The sequence below is a fragment of the Emys orbicularis genome, chromosome 11 (genome assembly GCF_028017835.1).
Source record: "Emys orbicularis isolate rEmyOrb1 chromosome 11, rEmyOrb1.hap1, whole genome shotgun sequence".
In the NCBI taxonomy this organism is placed as follows: domain Eukaryota; kingdom Metazoa; phylum Chordata; order Testudines; family Emydidae; genus Emys; species Emys orbicularis.
The window spans coordinates 61,982,724-62,007,756 of record NC_088693.1 but is presented as its reverse complement, the minus strand read 5'-3'; the positions used below and the strand labels follow the sequence as shown (position 1 = coordinate 62,007,756).

The window sequence follows — 25,033 nt, the reverse complement described above, 5'->3', positions numbered from 1 at the left end:
TATGCAGACACTACAGTAATACGTTTTAATCATTGTATTAACTGCCTATATGTTAGGTTTGTTTTTAATTTAAATTGTGTTACTGACTTCTGCTTGTGGAAATAGGGCTTTTTGAAATTTTAAGAGGTATTTGAATATGGATAAGGTGGTGGCTTGTTGTCTCCATTGTAAATGGAGGTTGAGATACATACACCGCTAATGTTACCTTGCTTTTTAATTTAGCTTTAGATTATAGTTTACTTTTACAGGGGTAAGAAAGTGGGTAGTAAAGTGGAGAAACAAGAACCAGAAATGCAATACAATAGAAATAGAAACAGCAAACCATTTGTATCTTTAAAAAATTTTTTACTTCTAGTATGTCTGGGCAATTATTTAACTAGTAGCACACATCACAACCATCTGTAATTTTTGCTATTTCAATTAATCTTTTTAAATTTGCTATTAAGATCTGCCTTTTGGCACCTGTGGGACAATTTGGCTGTTTGTTGGGAAGCTAATGAGTATCCTACAGCAGGTCTCTTAAGGATGTTGTTCTGAAAGAACTGTTTCATGATTCTCTGGATAATGCAGTTAATTTGAGGAATGAGGATACCAGGACCATCCCAAGTGTCAAGATTCCCAAATAGGATAGAAAGTCACCTGGCCTCATGAGCCTGCATAAGGGTAGCATTCTGTGTGTGATGCGTGTCACATTCTACAATAACACTTTCTATAAAAATAACTTTTCCTATTTTAACTGGTTTTAGGAAAACGTTTTATCAGATATATAAATACAAAATTGTGGAAATGTTATGCTATAATAAATATGAAAATGAAGATGAGATTATAGCATTTTATAACTGCTAATTAACATAATGCTCTTAATTATACATTAGCTGTGTGGGAGTAGATGAATACTTACTTGCAAGCTCACAGTATGGACTATTCTTAGAGACTTTTTTATCCTGGTGGAAAAACTTTTGGGATTTCTATATACGAAAATACCTAGTACTAGAGTTGACAGGCACAAGATATGAATCTTACTTTCAGAATCTTTAAAAAGATACCCTTAATTTTTAGTAAAACTATGCAAACTGATGTTTGTATAAACAAAATGAGAAAAAAGGTCTAATGCTCCCCATTCCCCTTTCAGGAGTTAAAAAATTTAACAGCCCTGCTTATGATATTAGTTTTTAATTTGTGCCAAAAAAATTGATTACACTGCATCCATTGTGCCTGTGCCTTTATGGAATGTCAATTTAGCTAGTTTATTTTTCAAGTAAAATAAATTTAAGTGTAAATCTGTTTTTATTTTTCAAGTTTCTTAGCGTTTACACTTGGGCCAAACTTGAATGTCTAAAACTAGGCACAAAGGTAACATTTTTCAAAAGTACCTTAAATGGCCCTTAACACTCTGTCCCCAACTCCTGCTCTATATTTAGGGCCATATGTAAAAACACATGAGAGAAGAACAAAAAAATCAGCTGGTTTGGAAGAGAAACTGCGTTTTCCCATCCTGCTCTAAGGCCTGGTCCCCACTAAGCCCCCACTTCGGACTAAGGTACGCAAATTCAGCTACGTTAATAACGTAGCTGAATTCGAAGTACCTTAGTCCGAACTTACCGCGGGTCCAGACGCGGCAGGCAGGCTCCCCCGTCGATGCCGCGTACTCCTCTCGCCGAGCTGGAGTACCGGCGTCGACGGCGAGCACTTCCGGGATCGATTTATCGCGTCTAAACCAGACGCGATAAATCGATCCCAGAACATCGATTGCCTGCCGCCGGACCCTCCGGTAAGTGTAGACGTACCCTAAGGGATCAGCAGAGATAGGGTGGGGCCATGAAAAGATGCAGAAGATGAGAATCCATAGGAACCCTGGCTTGATCCTGCCCAGACATCTGGAGTGACTTCCCTCCATGGTCCTTCCTGGTCACCCTTTTCAGCAAAGTCCTGCAGTGCTATGTAGGATGCTGTCCTGGCTCTTTGGTAATGAGGGACACAAAAATCACAGAATGAAGTGATCCTGCTCCAAAAATCATTAATTAATCTGGTATTCTTATGTGTACTTAAGCTGTGTAGGAAGGTGAACATGCTGCTTAAGAGTGACTGACCCCAGCTCTTGTCTCTTCCCCCTGGAGCGGAAGCCCCTTTCTCAGTGATATCTGGTGGAGACGGCAGGTGATTTACACAGAAAAGAACAGAGGAACATACTGTGTAGCTGTGTATCCCCCTCTGTCTCTGTAGCTTTCTCCCATGGTTTTGCTATTCTCCATGCTTTTCAGTAGGGGGAGCAGAGGGTCTATAATATGTACAGAAATAAGAAACAGGGTTATGTAAGGTATTTAGACAATTTACTATTAATTATTGGACTGTCAGCTCTTCATGGTAGGGACTTCCTCTTTATCTTTGTAAAAAAATCTAACCTGGAGCACAACAGAGATCATATTTGTCTTTACATAAGACTGATGGTAGTTTTGGTTTTTAATAAATATATTTATGGACAAAGAAGGCCAATAAAGATATAAAAGGGCTAAAACTGGTCATTGAAAAATGCAGTTTACATGCTGTTTGTACACTGTAATGAAGCTGCTATCATAACTGTCCATAGGTTATTGAGAAAATTACATGATGAATCAGATATAATGCATCCTCACTACTATGCTATGTACAACATAGAATAGGCAGAGGCCATTGATAGTGGTTATTGCCACAGGTTATTCACAGATATTTGAGGATTACAGTCTCTCTTCATCCAGCCTTCATGTTTCCAATTCTCCCCTACTCAGGGCTGGACTGGTCTGAAGACAGTGGAGAAGAGTTGGAGGATTCAGAGCAAACTTCACCATACCAGGTTGCATGGTCTATACGGGAAACTCTCAGATATGAAAGACATGAGTAAGTATCCTTTTTTTTATTATTCGTATTGGCCCCAATTCAGCAAAGCAGTTAAACATGGGCTTTACTTTAAGCAAAGTTAGTGGGGCTTAAGTGCTTTGCTGAATCAAGACCTTTTATTATAAAGCAGTACCAGGTCAACATGTTGTTAAGCTCTATCCAGAAGCTCTGCCCCAGAGACCAGAAATGAGATTGGGAATCACAGTAACAGACTGAGAGTAGACTTCTAAATTCCATTTTACATTTGATGGGAACATAAATCTGATCTCTTCTCTAGAAGAGAATAATTTAAAAAAAACTAATGTACAAAGAAAATAGAGTAACTCTTAGTAGATAAAATGGGAGCATGGATTTTAAACCTTATTGTAGCAGCCCTGCATAGTATTTTTCAAAATCTTTTGTTGTTTCTGTCTTTTGAAAAATGTACTAATCAATTATGTCACTGAATTGTTCTTTTGCTTCTGGAGACATTGGGTTCACTTTTGGTCTTGAGTTTGGTCTTTATCATAATCCTACTAAAAGATCAAATGTCATTTTCAGGCGATGCCCAGGACTAGAATGCAAGTTATTTTAACTAGGGCTAAGATTCTGCAAATATTGTTTTGTTTTTTTCCCCCCCTCCCCCGTGAGGATTGTTTCAGTTCATTTATTTGTAAGAGCTACAATTCTGACTCAGTCCCACAGAACCAGCAGTCTGCTGCTGAAACAGGGCAGGGATAAAGGCCTGGATTCAGAAAAGCACCTAAGCATGTGCTTAAATCCCACTTAATGGGATTTAAGCACATGCTTAGGTGCTTTTTGAATAAGGATGACTTTCTGTATTGGGGCCAAAATCAGGACTTATCTTTTCTGTTTTTACTACCTTTTAGTAATATTTTTGTTAATAAATTAATTTGTTTGTGATACAGTAAGGAGGAATATGGGATTGATAGTTTGTATAACTCTTCTTTTCATTGGTAATTGAGAAGTGGTATTAAGCCTTCAATGACTAACCAGTAACATCAGGTTCTAGGTTTTAATTATAAACTGGCAGTATGTTTGTATTGCTGGTGCAGAACGGCTTAAAATGTTGTGCAAATATTTTTAATCCATGACTGTGCAGTCTCACAACAGGATATGATCATGTGTGTCTCTATGTTAATGTCATTCTAGCACACAGGGAGCAAAGTATACCATTCAGAGTATTGTAATTAAATTGAGATAATCTAGAAGAAAGGAGTTTGAGGCATATTAATCACAAAATGAAATCACAGCCTTGTTAAGTTTTGTTATAGCTTCTATAGTATGGTTCAGTTTCAGTACAGAACCAGATATTTTCCTTGTGTCTAAAAGCATTGCACCTTCTTCCAAAAGACATGGATGGGTGTGGCGGTAATACTTCAGTGCCCTTTCAAATGTGATATTTAAAACTGCAAAACTGAACTGCTAGGACACCAGCTTGCAGAAAAACATACCAATTTGTAAAGGCATCTTCATGGTGAACTGCAAAGAGGCGATCAAAATTGAGAGAAGGCCCGAAATATATGGTGAATGCCCTCACCAAGCCAAACTTTGGTGACAATCAGCAGACCAAAAACATCCCTTTAACATTCCTTTTCCCCAATTAAAAAAAAAAAAATTTTTTTTTTTAAGCTGGCATGAAAGTCAGTTGCTCTTTTGGGATCACTAGGCAGAAAAACAGTGAGCTTTCATAGAAGTTGCAAATATTTTTAAAATAAAGCTAAATTAAAGCTTTTTTTTTTCTCCAGGTATTCCTCACAGCCTGGCTATTAGGGAACATAACATTAGGGAGCAAATGGAAAACTATAGTCAGAATGGAAGTATGTCTAGTTCATCTTTTAAACCAAATATAACTTTCAAAAAAGGCCATGTGTCCAATCAAATAACTCTTCCTATGACTATAGTCTTCCCCCTCCTTGACATTTGATTGGAATGTTACATCCCAATTTCTTTTTCAGCTTTTAAGGGGGTTGTGCATTAGCTTCCTAGTCTTTGGTTTGTTTTTTGTTTGGTGGTTGTTTTTTACTTTCGTTGTATCCTCCGTGTTCTTTTCACATGTTGATCAAAAGTATGAACGTTAATTGACATTTTCTATTTCATTTAACATTGTGCACTTCACTTAAAACACCCTCTTCATTGACCATAACTGATAAATTATTGTACAGCACTTGCAACTCTTACGCTTCTATTAATCTGCCTACTTCTACTCTTCAGCATCTTTTCTAATTTTGTTTATGGATAAACGTTGACACATTTGCTTGTTTCCAATCTTTCAAAATTGTATTTCTATTTGTCAAGCTTCAGTAAAGATTGTTATTAACTAAACATCTATTCCTTGTTCTACTTTGACATTCTGCACTATGTTCTCCGTTTCTGAAGATATATTAATTTAAACTGTTCCATAGATGAGTTTGGTTTGTTAAAGTAACTCTGCCTTACTAATTTAATAGCTACTCAGATTTGATAGCAAGCTAACCAAAGGAAGATAGCATCTTGTTGTTTTACTTTCTTGTGAATTTTGGGTTGATTTTAATGGAAAACTGAATCTTTTCCTAAAACTTAAGTTCTAAAATCAGGTATCAAAATCTGAGGATTGGCTTTTTTAAAATAATGCTGTATTTAACAATAAACATAGTAAAACTTAGCTCATTCCATCTTTGACCGGATCGACTGTGATGGATAGAATCTCCTATTGATTCCTATGGGATGGCATTCTGCTTTGAACAGTGTTCTTAGGAAAGCTTCAACTCTTATCTGAATTTTTTATTTGTAGTGAATGTGTTTCTGTTTTAAATTAACTTGTTTTGGTTTCGTAGACAGATACTGTGCACTATCCTTCACCTCCCCTTTGGCTTGTGTCCCAATTGCTGTAGGGCAGGAAGATAGTGGAGCTGGATGCCAGGGAAATCTTTTTATTCCTACTCAGGCCTCACTGAAAATAACAATGGAAATGCCCCTCAAGTAGGAAGGAGTAATAGGGTACACTATGCTGCCAAAAAAAAAAAAAAAACCCCAAACAAACAAACAAACAAAATTCAACAACATGGCAATGAGTCTCACAGCCTGGGTTAACTGACTTGGGCTCACAGGGCTTGCGCTAAAAAGAGGGGGGAAAACAGCAGTGCAGACAATCACAGTGGGGCTCTGAGACCCTCCTCCCTGGCTGGGTTTCATAGCCTGGGTTCCAGCCCCATAGCACAAGCCCCGTGAGCCTGAGATAGTTGACATGGGCTCTGAGATTCGCTGCCCAGGTCTCTTTCTTTTTTTTTTTTCTCCCCCCATCTCTCCTGTGTAGATGTACCCATAGAAGCAAGTGTAGTGCAATTCTGCATTCACCAGGTTGGCTTGTTTTCAATACTTCTCCTTGAGGGAAAATTTTCTTCCGTAGTGTTCAATTAGACTTTTCAGTGATGGTATGGCTCAACATTCAGAGATTTGGCTTAAAATTAATGAGATTTTAAAAATAATACAGTTGGAGTTGGCTTCTGGTTTTTTTAATCTTTAGGGTCACATTCTGAAGCTTAAAGAACAAGGAGTACTTGTGGTACCTTAGACTAACATTTATTTGGGCATAAGCTTGTGTGTAAAACATAATAGGATAGGATATCTCCATTAATTATCTCCTAGAACTGGAAGGGACCTTGAAAGGTCAGAGTCCAGCCCCCTGCCTTCACTAGCAGGACCAAGTACTGATTTTGCCCCAGATCCCTAAGTGACCCCCTCAAGGATTGAACTCACAACCCTGGGTTTAGTAGGCCAATGCTCAAACCACTGAGCTATACACATGGGGGCCATACCCTTACTTTATTATTAATAAAATGAAAGTTGAGATTCTGGTGTATTCACACGACTTTCAGGTCTAGGGTCTTGAAGAAAAACACCAAATATTGCAAGACTATGATAAAATCCTGAGAGTTAGTAACATTAGAGTTAAAATCAAGAGTAACTGACTTGCTGGGAAACCTGTTCCAGCCGGGGAAAATTCTTCATCGGAACACTGGTTCCTGGGGGAGGTGAGACATGAACAGTCCTTATCTTCATCTATAATTAAGTGGTCCCTGCTTGCAACTCCAAGCCCTCCCTGAAGCTACACCATGGATGATTTGACCTTGGCCCTCATCAAGCTTATTTAAAACAAAATCCAGATTTGAACAACTTTATTGGCAATGTATATATTGAAGTTTGTCTAAAATGGTCAGAATAGACTGTTTTTGCCACTGAAAGCAATGGGAAGTAATTTTTCTCCATCATAGCTATCAGTTCACAAGGAAGATAGTAGCCTTCAAAAGTGAGCCTACAGCCATCAGCGCCGCAGAAATGTTGAAACTACCAAAGCGTGTACAGTTGCAACCACTGCCATAGCACCCACGGGTGTCAGGATGTGGTGCTGCAGGGGACTTTGCCTCTAGAACCCCTATTGGCCACTTCCTTGGCCCTGCGTTGGTCAGTCTCTCTCTCTCACTGGATCTTCCATGGCCTGGTCTTCAAGTCAGTCTTCTTAGGAGAAGCCTTCTTCTGGGGTAACAAAAATCCAACTGTGAATCCAAATAAATCCAAACTAATCATTCTCCTGCCCCTCTTTGCTACGTTGAAGCTCTTTACTGGTATGTGTGGGCCTTGCAGAGTTTCTCCTATGCTGCTGCTTTCCAGCAAGTTTCCCCCACTGCTTCTCATCCCCAGGGACTCTGGCATCTTACCTTAGGGATCTTCCTGCTCCTTTTAGGTCCTGACTCAGCCCCCCAGGGCCTGTCCTGTTCACCAGTGGATCTCCTCCAGCCTGACTTTATCAGGCCCTTCCCAGAGTGAGGGAACTTCTCTTGCTCCTCTCTCCTGGGTCTCCTGACTAAGTTCACAGCTCTGTTTCAGTAGTCCTCTCTCTGATTCCACCACAGCAGGGATCAGGAATTATAATTAAGTCTCTATCATACTCATCAGGGGGGTAACTGTCTGGTCACAGGCAAGGCTGAGCTGCCTTACCGTAAAGGGCCAGCCAGCCTCTGACACCAAGGTACTTCCTTGGAATTTAAAAAACAGAACAAACAAATGAGATGATTAGTGTTAGTCCTCACACCAGTCCCTCTGGCATACTGCATGGCAATAATATATAATAAAACCCACCAAATAAATACAGCCTCTACCACTTTAAAAAAAGAGGTACTAGAAATGGCAGAAAGAAGAGTGGAAAGATTCTAAAGATTCTTTCCTATAATGTTCAAAAGAACTACACTGGAGCGATTTTATTTATATATTTAACAGCGATGTTTTGCTAGCCTGTACCACAGTCCAGATCTCCTCCTGAGGGAAGAGCAGTGTTCTTGGTTACTCTGTAGTAAAGAACAACAGTACAAAGGGTGGTTCCTTTGTTTGTTACTTCCAATAGCAGGATGACTTTTTCCAATTAAAAAATACTTTATACTTTCACTTCCATTGTAGTGTGGTGGCTTTGCAAATAATTCACAAGAGGTCACTACACTGAGCTAGTCAATGGCAAACCCTGTAGAGAAAGTCACCTTTGTCCTGTCTGTTTCTTCATGCTACTTGGCATGCCCTGTTCTCTCCCCTGCCAAATTTTACCCCCACATAAGAGTCTTCATTAAAACCCTCCTCAGAAGCTGCAATAGCAACTAGCAGAGAGCTTCAGTTGGCAAAGTATGGCTGCATATGGAGAGAATGCAGTTAGGCCTAGGTCATCTTTTGCAGATATGATGGTGGTAATGCTGGGATTATTAGTTTTTCCCGCTCATTTTATTCTGAATGCTGCCTTCTGAAAGAGAGAACCGTCTTAAGGACTCCTCCCAACTCCACATTTCTTGTTTCTCACCAATAAAGGGTCCACAGTTTGAGAACCACTGGGTTATGGCATATGCATCAATTTCACGTCTAATCTCAAGTCAGGAACTTTTCATTGGCTTGAAGAGAAGCTGTTTATCACAGCACTTTAAAAACAGAGGACATTCTGTATGTTGGATTACTGAGTATTGGCTCTCCTAAAATCAGAGAGCTCCCTCTAAAGTAGTTTGGATACCTTTTCCAGCAGTCTGACATTTTTTACACTAGGGACTCTCCGAGGCTCCCTTTGTTGACTTTAGCAATACTGGATTGGTGGACACCACCTGTTTGCTCTTCCTTTCTATAGGGTAGTGCCCTTTTCATTTTTCGTGGTAATTTGCCAAAATTTATTCCTTCAGTGTTAAACACATCTGAATTGTACATGCCATTGAACATGCCTGTAATGGCGCGGCACCCATCTCTTGTGAGCACCCCCTTCTGGTCAGGTGTGGCCGTGATCTTTAAGCCAGTCTCGGCCCTGGTATCGGGCCATACCCCCAGGGCGTCCTCCCTGGAGGCAATGGTTCCAGCTGGGCCTACTGACAGTTCAGCCCTCTTCTGGGGGTTTACTACTGTCCAATTGTAGGCCCTTCCCCACTAGCCTATGGGGGCGGGGGGGGGGGGGCGGGCGGGGCCGCCCACTACTCCAAGTCCCAGACCAGGGACCCTAAGAATAGCAGCCACACACCACTGTGTCTCATTAGCAAAACTGCCTTCAGTTCCTTGGGCAACTTCCCCACGCCCCCAGCCTTCACCGACGCCTTACCCTTAGCTCAGGGCTCTTCTGTGTTCAGGTCCAGGAGCGCTTCCTCGTTCCCCCAATCCCTACTAGCACTGAGCTGTCCTTTGTGCTACAGTTCCCTCTAGCCAACCAGGAACTCTGTCTTTATTCCTCTAGCTCCAGCAAGGAACTGCCTGTCTCTGGTGCTGCGGCTCCTTTTTATAGGAGCCTCCTAGGCCCTGATTGGCTGCTTCCCTTGCAGCCACTCTAGCCTGCTTGGAGGACCTCTCCATTACTCCTTTCCTTGGACGCGTATGGCAAGGGCCTCCGGGCCTAGTTCACCCCGTCACAGTTTCACTTATTTAAGAAAGATGGCATGTTAGGTTGTTTATTGAACGACTTCCATGCAGTTTCAGCAATACTTTAAAAGTGAAATGCCAGAGTTTAAATCCTGGTTCATAGTACTCTGTTACACATGCTTAATGAGAATAAATCAAATGTAATTTGGTTAAACAACTCAGCATAGAAGGGTGAAAATAAAATGTGTTTTTGAAATTTTGACACAAAAAATGGTAGATGTGACTCTGCTATTTTAAAGTCTCTCGGGATGTATAAATATGTTTTGGCTAGTCTTGCTTTTGGAAGTGAAAGTCCTAAGTATTATTTAAAACTTGGTTGTCTCCCAGAAAATACTAGAGCCACTTCTGCAGTGCTTTCTGAGCCTCTGTGTGCCTCTTAACTTGTGATTTTCAGAATTATCTCATAACTCATCAGTCAAAAGGAGTTATACATGTTTTGACCTTTCTACGTTCAGCTCAATGGGAGGTGAGTCAAAGGTTTATTATAATTGTAAAGACATTCTCTGAAAGGCGGCCACTCAAATCAGAAAGCAAAACCTTTTCAAAACCACTTTCACTTTCTAACGCAGACTGTTTCCTTTCTCTAATGATAATGCTCAGTTGCGAATAATTTTATTTTAAGTAATATAAATATTAGGAGCTTATATGTATGTATTACATATTTTTGTGTTGACTGCCTCATAGAAGGAGAGGCTACTCACTCCCACCCATCTTCCTCCCCCATGCTTGTTGTTTAAAATAGAAAGAAAGAGAAAATAATTAAAAAGCCATGCAATTCTGTACATTGATCAAATTGACATTTTAACCCATTCATTGCATTCTTATTTTTGTTATAATCATTATCTAAATATACACCTCTACCTCGATATAACGCTGTCCTTGGGAGCCAAAAAATCTTACCGCGTTATAGGTGAAACCGCGTTATATTGAACTTGCTTTGATCCATTGGAGTGCGCAGCCCCACCCCCCTGGAGCACTGCTTTACCGCATTATATTCAAATTCGTGTTATATCGGGTCACGTTCTATCGAGGTAGTGGTGTATTAAGGGATACTGTTCGTTATATTAACTGATAATATTTTCCATTTATTAATTAGCAGTGGATATATTTGGTTAAGTTTTTGTAATGGCTGTTTCTTGAGAATAATATGTATTGCATTTAATAGGAAAAGTGTATAACCTGGTCAGTTTTTCTCATAAAAATATATAGGTAGATTTATATTTCTGTTATGATCGTGCTTTCTCACTGGAGTTTTTATGGGCTTTTCTGATGGGTATTAAGTAGGCCTTCCCAAACAGAGAGGAACTGTTGCATCTAAACTGAGAATGTTTGGCACAAGTTTTTCCATGAAAAAAATTAAATTTGAATCCCCTTTTCTTAGAGGAGCACCTACCACTCTGACATTTCTGGATCTTCTTTTATTTAATAAATATTGCAGTTGATGGTCAGCATCCAGGCTGTCATTATCTAGTTTTGCTATACGCTTTGTTGTTCAGAGATTTGGATTTCAATGTATTTGATTTTTGCTGATCAAGCTCTGCACTTTGTACCTTCGTTTTTAACTTCTTTGCTTTAGGTTTGGTAAGTTTAGCAAAAATTGCCAAGTTTTATTTTCTCCAGAGAAGACTGAACAGAGAAAGTCTTATTTGAAATAAATTCACTCCAGTGCTCCTTGGTCATAAACCTTGTTTTGCTGAGTGTTATCAGGGTGAAGCTGACTGCTTGGTACCATGAGAGATCCTAGATTTAAAAAAGTTCCAGTGATGATTTTTATTACTTGTACCGAGCATGTTTGGCAGGTTTGGGTATTTTTATGGTGTGTGTGCTTTGCCATTTAAAAAAAGAAAATAAAAGGAGAAAAACCTTCCTGAGTAAATGGGGATTGACTGATTGGGTGCTCCCAGTTCATGCTTCTACTCCGTTTCTTGCATAGGCTTACCCAGATCCCTCTCTCACTACCTTGTAGTAAACTCTGCTTTCTAACTAAATACCTAATGCATAACTGTGTGTTTTGTGTGTGATTTTTAACTGTATCTCATCATAATAGCACATAACAGGGAAGTCATCTGTGGTCTTTAATGTTAGCGTCTTAGTTTTACTACTTAAAAAATTGCCCAATGTACAAAAGACAAAGGGAAAATATTCATCTCTGATACAGGTGGATGCATCTACATGGACTTTGGAGTTATTCTGATTCACCAGGGGTGAAATGCTGGCCGGACTGAAGTCAATGGGAATTTTGCCCCTGCAGTCAGTGAGGCCAGGATTTCACTCCAGAGTTACATAAGACCATAAGCTCGAAAGATTCTCTTTCACCAACAGAAGTTTGTCCAATAAAAGATAATACCTCACCCCCTTTTCTCTCTAATATTCTGGGACCAACACAACTACAGTAACACTGCGAACAACATAAATGCCTGTCAATTTGGGTAGTAAATATCAGAGGCCAGATTCGAATCGTATTTGTAGCAATGTAAAGCTGAAGTAACTTCATTAAAGTCACTGGAATTTCATTGGTGTAAACCCAGGGCAGGTTAGAGCAGAACTTGGAGCCAGCTTTCTGGGGAAATAGGAGAAAAAAGTTCACACAGTAAAATCATCCATGAAGAAAGGTCAGCTGTCTGGTACCGTGTTCTTAGAATTCAACCATGCTTCTCTCTGGCATGACCTTTCTTCCATCAATTTCAATTGAGTGTTTTCTCCTTTCCATAATTGCAGCTTAAATCAAGCTGTAACTTCATTTGCTGAGACATTTACAGTAAATAAAGGTTAACAATATTCTTTTTAACAGCAAGTTCCAGACATTTAGATGTGTCAGACTCAAAGATAAATTGATGTAATCTCTAATATTGACATACCAAGAAGATTAAATACCTTTAAAATTTAAAAGGATTCCCACAGTTTGAATTGGTTGAGTTTCTCTTAGGGAACATATCCCTGGCTATTTTTAGCCTTTAGCTAAGTGTGGAATTAGAAGAAAGATGCATGTTGAATAATTCTGAGAGAGTTATAAATTTAGTTCTCTTTGAAAAAGACCATCTGTTTTGTGTTTTCTTCACAGGTCAGATGATGATGATGCAGATAGCAGGAGTTCCAGGGTGACCCAACTTTGCACTTACTTTCAGCAGAAATATAAGCACCTCTGCCGCCTGGAGCGGGCAGAATCTCGTCAGAAGAAATGCCGGCATACGCTCCGGAAAGCTTTGCTGCATGCGGCCAGCAGAGAGCCGGAATGTGCTGGGCAACTGATACAGGAACTCCGAAGAGCTACATGCACTTGGACCAGGTTAGAGCTCATACACTCCAACCTGCCTGCAGTCATAGGCAAGGCTGGGTGAGAATCAGTAGTGAAACAAGCAGGCTAAGTTGAAATGTTGAACTTTCAACTTAATATCCACATGGATCCTGTACGTGGAAGGCAAAATAATACTGACATTATTATCCTGTCATTACTAATCTTATCTGTAGAGTACAGTAAATTAAAGCACGGTTTATTTCTTAAAAGGTTAGGCATTTTTTAGCTGTGCAGTGTAAAAGATGGATCATTTGTTCAGCAACACACGCCCATGATTTTAATTCCTTAGGATAAAATCATGGTCCCAGTGAAGTCAACGGCAAAATTCTAATTGACTTCATTAGGGTCAGGATTTCACCCGGAGTATTTTAGCTTCTGATTTGTTACTGATTCTGTCATTGTAACTGATCACCCACCCACATGTCTTGGGTTTTTAGTTAAATGCTTTACAGAAACGTATGGTCTGCTCTGCAGATTCCCTCAACAGTTCAGGTTTTTTTTTTTTGTTTGTTTTTTAAAGTCTGTGTTCCCTTTACCTCTTTCTAGCATATCATCAGAAGCTCTCCTAATTGATTAGATTTGACTCAATCTAACATTGAATGAGATTCAACAGTGAAACAAATATCCTCTAACAACTCTGAAGGTTACTTTCTGTGGGATTTCCTTTTAGATAATGTCAACATCCCTCCAGTTCTTGTCATGCATGGAGTTGCTTTGTATAGAATATTTGTGCAAATCCTGGTGTTATGTCTTTGGTATCAGCAGCTTCCCTCTGCTGGTTCTATCCTCACTCACCAAGGCATGTGGCTCTGGGGGACTCTGAAGAGAATTGGGGGGGAGGGAGGCAGGTGGCAGGAATAGGCTTAAAGCAGCATCTACCCTCTTCACACAGAGCACTCTGCATGGGGGTGCTCTTAGCTCCTCTGGGGGTAAAGAAGGACTAAGGACTCTGCTTTATGGTGAGGGATATATTGAGGCTGGAAGAAAAGGCTCCCATTTTGTAAGGATAGCTCAGAACCTCCGTTTTATTAAATGGTTTCTAATTGAACTTTTAAAAATAAATACATAAATAAATGTGTTCAAACTTAAACTATGTGATAAACCTTGCCAGAATTATTAGGCTAATTCAATGCAATTTGGTCAGATTGTTTGGTAACCTAAGTAAAGTCTACTCTGTAGCACATAGATTAGTTGTGTAATTAGAAGTGAATGAAAAATTAAATCGGGGGTAGCCTAGCAAAATAGTAGAGCACTATAGTCACTGCTCCAATTTCATAAAGTGTAGGAACTGAATTGATTTTGTGACTCCAAATATTTCGTGTTGGCCATAGGGGATGATAATATTTACTAAAATTATTTTGCCCAGCCTTGTGATCTAGCTTAAAACAGTTGATGAAGCCCTAAGGGTAATAGCCGGAATGTCTGCAAAGAACCTTCAATCAGCGTCGAGAATAATATGCATACAAGTGAAATTCACCCCATGCAAAGGGCCAGTCCTATTTTGAGGTCTTACATAGGACTTCTGCATTGCCTAGGCCTTGTGCAAGCCTTCTGCATGTGAGGTGAATTTCAGTGAGAATGCAACTCTGGGTTCTATCATTTAATATTTACATTGCGTGCCTGGAGTCTCTGATCAGGTTCAGGGCCTTGTTGTGTCAGATGCTGTAAACAAACAACAGTTGTGATGAAGTCTTGCTTGCCTCCTTCTGTAATGCTGTTACATTGATGTCACCCAGGCCCCTTGTTTACATCTGTCCTGTATCCAGCTCTAGAGAGTAAATAACTACACAGATGTGAACTGTAAACCACACAGGTGTATCCCGAGTGTCATGGTTCACTTTGCTATGTTTAGTGTTACTGTTATGCCAGGATATCTGCTGGTAGTGGATTTATTTATTTATTTATTTTAACTCCATGTTGTAATGTATTTTTGTTTCAGCACAAGCCAAGCCAAGCAGAGAGGTGCAGAACCAACAACATGTAGTGGAACTGTGAAGGGTGAACAGTGCACTAACAAAGCCCTTCCATTCACCAGGCATTGTTTTCAACGTATCCTCTTACCTCCCCTCTATGCTCATTGAGGAAGGAAACACCATTGATAAAGTTTCATTCTTTAGAGTGACTGATAATTTTGTATCAGAAATACTTATTTGCAAATGTCTCCTGAACCGTTTTGGCTTTGTGTCTGTCTGCTCACAGGTATTTAGGGTAATGGGAGGTGATCTATTCACCATAGGCAAGACCCATAGTTCAAGTTACTGGTATCTGTCATAGTTACACGGTTACACTCCTCCTGAGCTCAGCCTGGTGCCTACCAGCAGCTTTACAGATGATCTCATTCTTTGATGTGAGGGTGTGCTCTGCACTGCTCTTGTGCAGTTGATGGTAGCTTTCCATAGAATGTCTGGATGGTCTTACAGGATTCAGCTGTGTATGCAGAAACTAGGAATACTGTGGAGTAAAGTAGTAGCCTAGAGTGAATGAATGGTGAAGGTTCTAATAGCCTGCATTGCTAAATAGGCTGTGCGGGGGAAGAATGAGAAGTACCTAGGACATAGTTCTGGGTGAGGAAAAACCTGTACGTGAATGCATGGGATTTCAGGAAAACCTTAAAGAAATGTGATCTGCGGAGGTGTAGCATTCTCCTCAAAAAGTGTGTGTGTGGGGGGGGGGGCACCTTGTAAGAGTCAAAACCAGCTTCCATATCTGAACCTGGAGGCTAAAGAGGCTGATTATTATCATGAATTTTTTATGATTTATTTTAAGTACTCTTTCTTACCTGACAAGATCCACTTGCATCTTCTCGCAGCTTTCTTCCCTCTCCTCCTCCCCACAAAACTATAGCTGTGAATTCACAGCCACCTTAGGAACTGAAGGAGTGCTGCAAAATGATGAGGGTGGGGGAATGAACGCAAAGGGTAGAAAAGATCTAAATGGACGGGAGAAAAGCAAAGTCTCTTAAAGTGCTGGGTGTAAAACTGAGTTACCATAAAAAGCTTTTAAAACCAGGTTTCAGAGTAGCAGCCGTGTTAGTCTGTATCCGCAGAAGTGGGTTGTAGCCCACGAAAGCTTATGCTCTAATAAATTTGTTAGTCTCTAAGGTGCCACAAGTACTCCTGTTATCTTTTAAAACCAGTTCCTCTGAGAGGGGGAAATCACAGACTATTCCTTGCCCGTTTAGGCTCTTAATATACATTTTTAAGATACATTAATGTCAGTTGAAATCAAAAGCTATCAGTGGCCACTGACAGTCTTATCCAATGTGGGCTCCATGGTCCAGTGGAAGGCACACTGGACAGATCTGGGTTCAGCTTCCAGATCTCCATGGGCTCTCAGTCAGGCCTGTCGGCCTGCAGTTTGACTTTGAGCAAGTCACTTTGCTTCTCTATACCTTATCTTCCCTGTCTGTAAAATGAGGGTGGCAATACATTGTAAAGGGCTTTGAGGCTTGTGCATTATGAGCTAATTGGCTTTTGTAACTTACTATCTGCAGGCAGTGGGAAGTTACGTCCCATGCTGCGTCTTTGTCTGTATCTGAAAGGAGCTGACGGTTTTGTGTGGCCTTGCAAAGTTCAGCTAATAACGCAGGTGTGGGTGGGTATTGGATGGTGCACTTTGGCCTCCACCAACGTAGTGCATCTCTGGGACATGTTGTTGCTTGTCCTTGCAATGGCTGCAAAATACAATGCTGGTTTCTAATTTTATATCTTAAAAATACAGATTTCTGTGAACAAGAGCCTAAATGTGGGGCAGTTACAAGGCTTAGATACATGGGGTCAGATTTTCAAAAGAGCTCTGCACCCCTCCTCCATTCCCACAAAAATATTATTCTGCAATGTGTCAAGTCCAGTTCAGAGAATGTTTTGATTTTGCTTTTCTCTCCCCTTCACTCCTCTCCCCCAGAATGAAAATAGTCTCTTTCCACCATTTTCAGATACTTGTTTCCTGCCTTATCCATCCTTAGGTTTTTCCTTTGTTATTCTATATTATATTTTTTTATTCTATCAGGGTAGTTAAGTTATGGAATAAGCTTCCAAGGGAAGTTGTGGAATCTCCATCGTTGGAGGTTTTTAAGAAGAGGTTGGACAAACACCTGTCAGGGTTTATTTGGTCCTCCTTCAGCTCAGGGGGCTGGACTTGATGACCTCTCAAGGTCCCTTCCAGCCCCATGCTTCTGTGATTGTAGCAGCAGTTTGACTATAAACTACTCTGGGCAGAAGGAAAGCTGCTAACGTTATTTGAAAGAAAAAAAAACCCACTGTGAAATACATATTTGACTTACAGGAACGTCTGAAAACACAAGTTTCAGTTTAGATTTATTTGACCTTTTCAGTCTGATTACATATCTGCTTTCAGAGGAACAGGAAGGATCTTAAAACTTTTTGTGTTCTCGAGAAAGAAAGGTAAATACCAAAAATTTAGCTTAAAGGATGAAATTAAGAAATTCTCTTTTTAATGTTTTAATAGGGACAGTCAGTAGGAAATAGTCCTGTTGACTACAGTGCTCCAAACTGATACTATTGATTGAGTCTCCAAGAAAAATACCTTTTTTTTTTTTTCTTCTTCTTCTTTCTAAGAACTCATTAGCAAAATAGCTGCATCAATGAACCCTTCATAACAAATGATAAAATCCTTAGCAATCTGGATCAATGCAATTTGTTACTTGAAAAGTTGGGTTTGAGCCGTACCTAGCTTTCAACTTAAATAACAAAGTTAAGCTACTCATTAAAAATAACATCTTGATGGACTGGTAGAATTCAAGGCTTTGTTTTTTATCATATTGGCATTTCTCCATCACCGTCTGGTGTGTTGCTCCTGACCCAGAAACGCATAGATATCCTATTGAACCATTCTCAGCAGCTCTTCTCAAGTTGCACAGCCAAGTTTGCAGATGGGCAGCAGTGCTCCGTGCCAGTTTTTGACATTACACATCAGACACCTCTGTGCGAAGAACATGCCAAAAAAATGGTAAGTATAAACCGCAGCTGTAACTATTCCCACAAATTGGGGTCATCAGGAGTTCTATTTATCTGGTCTGGGTTTATCAACTGCTATGCTATTTTACCCAAAGAAAATGGAAATTGACCTGAACTTTCCATAAAATCATAGTATAGTAAAACCTAGTGAGAGGGTTTCAGGCTACAATATCTAAGGTTGCCTATGACTGTGGTATCGCAGTAGCTGTGACCCTGCAGCATGGTGTATTCTGGAGCATTATAACAGACTGGGAACCAGTGGAACGTGAGACAATAGCCTCGATTTTTCTGATCTCTACCTCCCCCAAAAGCAGCATTTTTAGGTTAATTTATGTGCCAGCTGCCATTTAGCCTGTGTCATTTCATTTTTTTCAAAAATATTTTTGGGTCACTTTAACTCTGAGGTTCCCTTTGTGTTTCATTGGTGTAACGCAGACCCTTAACATTTTAATCCAGGTTGTTGTTTTTCTCTCTCTCCAGGTAAATCCTCAGTGTCCCTATCAGAGGCCTGAAGATTGTCCCCCATTTTTTCCTTTGCTTGGCACATCAAAGCCCTGTGTCACAACCATCATAATCCAAATCGAAGACTGAATCCAACTTGCTTCAGAGCCTATACAATGGCGCTCATTTTGTAATTGGCCAGTGGGTTGCTCTTCAGGAGTACAAGGCCCCACAGCTGTGCACCTGTGTCCCCTGCCAATTCTCCGTCCTACAGCACTTACTATGTCTCTTCAGTGCTCTCGGCCCTTTACAGCAATGGGAACGAGACTAGAACTCTGGTTTACACTTAGCTGCACAAATCCTTGCCACCAGGCCACCCCAATATTGTTCATTCTTTTAATACTTACCTGGGGTGTTCCAAATCTTTTACTTTGGAGTTTATGTGCATTAAACGGTGGTTCTACTCCGACACAGTCATTGAAAATGACACTGGGGGCTTCCATATTTGCTGTACCTCGGTGATGCAAATAGTGTGGGATTTTTTTTCTGACTGCCAGCTCTGCAAACCCGATCAGAGAATTAAGCTGGGTTTGTTCTTTCTCACTCATTATTACCAGTAATAAACAGCCCAGATTGTGCCCTCGATTAAACCTGTGCAACCTCATTTGCCTCCAGAGAGGTTGCATTGGTGTAACGTACATGCTCGTTGTTCTCAGTGATGATGCAGGAGGAGGAAAGGAAGTAACTTGGCTTTCATATCCATGCTTGGATTTGCAGGCTGGCCATTAGAAAGATCCTCTCTTCACTCACTTTATGTCTCAATGTTTGGGAATGGCAAGAAAAGAAAGTTGCATTGGATCCTAATGTGTCCCTTCTTCCTTCATTCTTTCTCCAAAAGGATAATTTCTTGAGAGGGGACAGCTCCCGTAAAGTTCAGCACCAGCAGCAGAGGAAACCCAGGAAAAAAACGAAGCCACCTGCACTTACCAAAAAACACAAGAAGAAAAGAAGGAGGGGACCACGTAGGCCCCAGAAACCTATTCCTCCTGCAGTGCCCCAAGGGAACCTCAGCATGCCCACCAGCATCTCACTGCCAGTGGAGATCTCCCACATACGGTCAGTGCCAGAGGCGGCTCATTTGATTTATTTTAGCTTTTTAAATAAAAAAATAAATCTAGGAAAAGGCGGCAGAGTCAGTACATTGTTCAGAGTGTGGCTAAATGAAAGCTGGACACACCTCGGCTCCAATTTGATGGGCTTAATTAGGTCTGCTAAATCTAGACGAGGAAGGGCGAACTTTCCTTTTTCTTTTCCCTACCACTTAATATTTTGACCTTCCAAATTCGTTAGGTGTTTGAACTGAAATGAACATCTTCAAGTGTCTTGTATCTGTCATTGCTGAAAGGAAGAATTGGAAAATGTTAATTTCAGATCTCAACAAAGATTCGGCTAAATGGATAAAATGTTTTGTTGCCGATGCACAACTTATAAGTGTCATTAGAACAAATTGAAGAGTTTTTTAACGAAACTTGTCTAAAAGGCATTCTTTCCACTTGTTGATTTTAAAACATAAAAAGGGCAGGGGGGCGAGAGCAGAGACTGAAACTGACCCTCTGTAAAGTATGCTGCAGTAGTGAGAAATCAGGATTTAAGAGTGTGGTTGACAGCACTGTCTCTCCAGGAGCCCCTCCACGCCGGAGTTGAGTACAGATGAGCTGCCCGATGACATCGCCAATGAAATCACAGACATTCCACATGACTTGGAATTGAATCAGGAGGACTTTTCTGATGTCCTACCACGGCTGCCTGATGACTTGCAAGATTTTGATTTCTTTGAAGGTACATTTTTGTTTTAATTTATGTGAAAGTTAATACAAATAGTGAGGTGAGGAAATGAACAGTCTAAAATGTGCGTTTGAGGGTTCACCTGCTTTCTTGCAGGGAAGAGAACTATTAGACAAAGAGCGCACATTCATCTACTGCTTATACATGACCTCTAAGAAGAGCATGTTTTAGAATTTGCTTGTTTGTATACTTAGTGTGATTATTTGCTTGTTTGTATACTTAGTGCTACAGAAGTCCTGATTGATTTAACATTTTAATCATTGATTTTGTGCTCTTCTGCATGTCACTGACAATTGCCATCAACCAAATTCTCAGTAAGAGATCATTCTGTGACTGGGATTACAGCCCTATTTTATCAACGTCTGTCTTTTTATCAAAGGAAAACAGAAATTAAAAAAATACCTGTGAAACTTGCTCGTGAGCTGAAATACACCTGAATTTCTGTGCGTTTGACTTCAGCGCCCACTAACAGTGGGAAAAGGCTCAGAATAGAACCACCAGGAGTTTTGGAAACCTCTTGCTGTGCTTTTTGTCACTTTTCTGAGCTGACGTGGTATCAGAATTTGGCATTTTAATCCTGCTAATAAAATTTAGGTTATTCATGGAATCCACGGTCAGAAGGGACCATTATGTTCAGACAGTCTGGCCTCCTGTATGACACAGGCCATAGAACTTCCCTGAATTAATTCATAGAACATGTCTTTTAGAACACCATCCACATTTTTAAGTAGTTGTTATAACATAATAAGCAAAATGGACTTTGTAGACTGATCTTAGTACTGTGTGGCATTACACTTTGAAAAGATATTTAAGCTTTTATAGCAGAGGTGGCCAAACTTACTGATCCTCCGAGCCACATACAATAATCTTCAGAAGTTTGAGAGCCGAGTGCGCTTGCTTGGGGCTTCTGCCCCGCGGCAGGGTAGTAGGACTAAGCCCTACGAGAGGCACCTGCCAGTCCTCAGGGCTTCAGCAAGAGCGGGGCTGAAAGCCCCAAGCCCTGGCAGGGGCCTCCCACAGGGCTGAAGCCTCTGGATTCCCTCCCCACTGGGCAGAAGCCCGTAGCTCCACCAACCCACCTCCTTGCAGAAGCCCCGAGCTTCCCCCACTCCAGTCTGGTAGGTGGAGAATGGGAGGGTGCGGGGGGCTCTGTGAGCCACACTTTAACTGTAAAAGAGCTGCATGTGGCTCGCAAGCTGCAGTTTGGCCACCCCTGTTTTATAGGCTAATGTAAATCCAGCAAATGTTTAAGGCTTATTATTTTGCATTTACACTGAAAAAAATGCATTTGGAAAAATTTTTCCAACTAAGACAGACAGCGCGAATTTCTTTTTTTTTTTTTTTTTTTTTTCAGTCCTATCTCGAGCCATTCTGGAAGTTTGTTATAATTTTCTGGTAGAAATCCTATTGAACTTTTTGGATAGCTGTATTCCTAGGGCCACAGTGTGAGGCGTATCTCTGAAAAGTAAACTAACTTCTGTTGTTCCTGTTTCTGTAGGTAAAAATGGAGACCTCCTTCCTACTACCGAAGAGGCGGAGGAACTGGAACGGGCTCTGCAGGCTGTAACTTCTCTTGAGTGCCTGAGTACCATTGGAGTACTTACACAGACAGACGGTGTGCCAGTTCAGGAGCTATCAGATAGAGGGATAGGGGTGTTCACCACAGGTGCTGGAGCTCCAGGAATGCAGTCCTTGAGCAGAGAGGTTAACACGGACCTGGGGGAGCTGTTGAATGGGCGTATAGTACATGATAATTTCTCCAGTCTGGAGCTGGATGAGAACTTGCTCCGTTCTGCTACCTTGTCTAACCCACCTACGCCCCTGGCAGGGCAGATCCAGGGGCAATTCTCTGCCCCAGCCAACGTCAGCCTTACTTCTGCCACTCTGATAAGCCAGAGTGGACTTGGGGAGAGAGCCTTCCCAGGACAGTTTCATGGACTTCATGATGGCAGCCATGCCTCCCAGAGGCCACACTCTGCCCAGCTGCTGAGCAAGGCAGATGACCTAATCACCTCACGACAGCAATACAGCAGTGACCATTCGCACTCCTCACCCCATGGAAGCCATTACGATAGTGAGCATGTGCCGTCTCCCTACAGCGACCATATCACATCCCCCCATGCCACATCCTATTCTGGTGATAACTTGGCAGCTACCTTCTCAGCAGAGATGCCCATTATGGCACAGCACTTGCTCCCACCGCAGCTGGAGGTGCCACTTAGCGGGGTGGTGAACCCCAGAACTCACTGGGGAAATCTCCCTGTCAATCTTGGTGACCCCTCTCCGTTTAGCAACCTTCTTGGTGCCGATGGACACCTTCTTTCCACCTCCCTGTCCACACCACCTACCACCTCGCACTCAGAGACCACACAGCCTGCCTTCGCCACTGTGACCCCCAACAGCTCCAGTGTGCTTCCGGGGTTACCGCAGACCAGTTTTAGTGGCATGGGTCCTGCCTCTGCTGAACTAATGGCCTCCACTTCCCCCAAACAGCAACTCCCTCAGTTCAGCGCAGCCTTTGGCCATCAGCTGAGCTCACACAGTGGCATTCCTAAGGACCTGCAGCCCAGCCACAGCTCCATAGCTCCTCCCACAGGCTTCACAGTAACAGGTGCCACCGCTACTAGTACCAATAATGCATCTGCTCCCTTCACCACCTCTAACTGAGCTGATCTGTCTGTATTTGCAGGCAGATGGGGACCCTGTGTTTTCTATCTTATTTTTCCTCTTTATTGTCCTCCCCTTCCTTTGAAGAGGATTTTTTTGTTTTGTTTTGTTTTTTTAAAAAGGGGGGGTTAAAAATAAACCTCCTGCTTCCGTACAGACCAGGGTGGCCCCTCCGTGAACCTTGCTCTAGTGTTCACATGTGCTGTTTATGCACTGGTGCTCATTTATTACTGGCAGGTTCACCATACCCCAAAAATGTCCTTAAGGATACAGCACAGTTACTGGTTGTAATTGACCTTAGCAGTAAGACCTAGAAATGGGACGATACCTCAAATTACCAATGCACGTTACTGTTTCCTAGGGTTCAGATCAGTGCTTTCCATCCCATTAGCATGTCATGTAGGAAGTTTTTATAGTGGGGAAAAGTCTCTTGGTTTAAAAAAAAAAAAAAGGTAGCATCTGGGCATGGAAAGTTGGCTCCACACTCGGGTTTGGTAATGGTTCACCGAAGCACTCAAGACCATGGTTCAATTATTCATTTGACAACTCCTTAAAAATAGTCTTTTGACCTCCTCTGTGGGCGTGTGTGTGTTTGGGGGAGCAGCAGTTCCTTGTCATCTGCTGCTGAGACAACAGTAGTTGTGTCCCCTTCCGAAATTGGTCACTGTTCCTACTGAATGTTGATTTATTTTCATTATTTTAGGTTCATTGAGCAGAGAGGGGATTGACTGACTAGGGCAAATAGGTTTTACCTGTTTGCCCAGGGCGCTGAAGGTTGTTGCTGTTTCAAAGGTTAGCCCAGGGAGAAAAGACGAGAAAATGGAAAGATTGGAATAAATAATGGTCTAGTCAAGACTCATGCAGAAATTCCCACCAGTGCTGAATTACTGTGGCGTTGTAGTGTTGATGTGATTTGCCTTTTCAAATGTGGCTTTGTCCAGAACTCTGCACAGAAGGTGTTTCCTAGCTGAAACTGGAAGAATTCTATTGGTATGTATCCGTACGCTACCCATTCAAACAAATCTACGTCAGGCCCCTTTGGTAATTTTAAAATTACTGAACTTCTCAAACTATCTGTTGCTGCTGAGACTCTTTCTACAATAGTCGTGATTTTGTACCAGGAGCCATACGGTTTTTGAGACACTTGTGAGACTGATGCTCTGGATGTGAAGTTGAATGTATGTGGGAACCAGCGGGTACATATTTGTGGTTACCACTAACCAAAACCAAACTTACTTAAGCAAAATAGGGAAATTCCTTCTATCCACAACACCTTGTTGCTTTTATTGCCTGTTTGCTGAAAATGGTTTTAAGTCTCCTTGGTCATAATGTCAGCTCCTTATAAAGGCAGTGGATTCCTCTTATATCTGTTTCTTCCCTAAAGAAGAATAACAAAATCGCAAGGAGTTTGCTTGAATCATTTAATCTCCCTCTTCTCCCTTCCCTCCCTGTCCCAAAAAAGGGAATGTGCTTGAGAAAATTGTGACTTTATAAGGCTCTAACTAGCCACTATGTGAAAGTAATTCCTACCTGATGGCTATAAAAAGTCTCCATTGTTTGGTTTGCTTCTAAGATGCATATGAGAGAAGATGAAAAAGCAAAGCAAATCTTTCTCTCCTCATGTTGAAGGCAGTTTCATTATGAGGGTTAATAATTTCTTTGAGCAAGGGATTATTCAGCTGAGTTCAGTTATTCCCTAGTATGTGGAGAGTAATGTATCTTCCCTCAATATATGTATTCTGTTTATGTGAGTGATGATGGGGCCCAAACCCTCTGCTCCCAGACTTCCTGAGGGTAGGGATTGAGATCTGGATCCAAACTTCTTGGGTGCAGCCCATCTCGGGTGTATATCCCACTAGTTATAGCCATTCCCTTCTTTTTAAAAGCTTTGTCCTTTTTTAATTATAAAGGAATAAGCCCTTCGGGTACATCCCTTGCTGAAATTGCAAGCATATGTGGGTGGAGGGGGAAACATTTATTTTCAGGTTTTTGATATTAGGAAATCCTTATTCCCAAACTTGGTAAA

The 25,033-nt window shown here is 41.2% G+C and overlaps 1 protein-coding gene and 1 non-coding gene across 3 annotated transcripts in view; both read left to right on the top strand.

Moving 5' to 3' along the window:
- INO80D (INO80 complex subunit D) overlaps positions 1-23,643 on the top strand; it is a 46,533-nt gene extending 22,890 nt beyond the window's left edge. For both annotated transcript variants that reach the window (XM_065413204.1, XM_065413203.1), the window contains 7 exons: positions 2,766-2,874; positions 12,845-13,069; positions 15,018-15,127; positions 17,913-18,046; positions 19,394-19,611; positions 20,177-20,334; positions 21,839-23,643. In XM_065413204.1, coding sequence (XP_065269276.1) covers positions 2,766-2,874; positions 12,845-13,069; positions 15,018-15,127; positions 17,913-18,046; positions 19,394-19,611; positions 20,177-20,334; positions 21,839-23,007 — 2,123 coding nt within the window. In that variant the 3' untranslated portion in view covers positions 23,008-23,643. The remainder of the gene's footprint in view (positions 1-2,765; positions 2,875-12,844; positions 13,070-15,017; positions 15,128-17,912; positions 18,047-19,393; positions 19,612-20,176; positions 20,335-21,838) is intronic.
- Positions 13,763-13,883, top strand: LOC135885951 (small nucleolar RNA SNORA57). The gene has a single exon (XR_010561779.1). It is a non-coding gene; the product is annotated as a small nucleolar RNA SNORA57 (small nucleolar RNA).
- Positions 23,644-25,033: the final 1,390 nt, after the last annotated feature.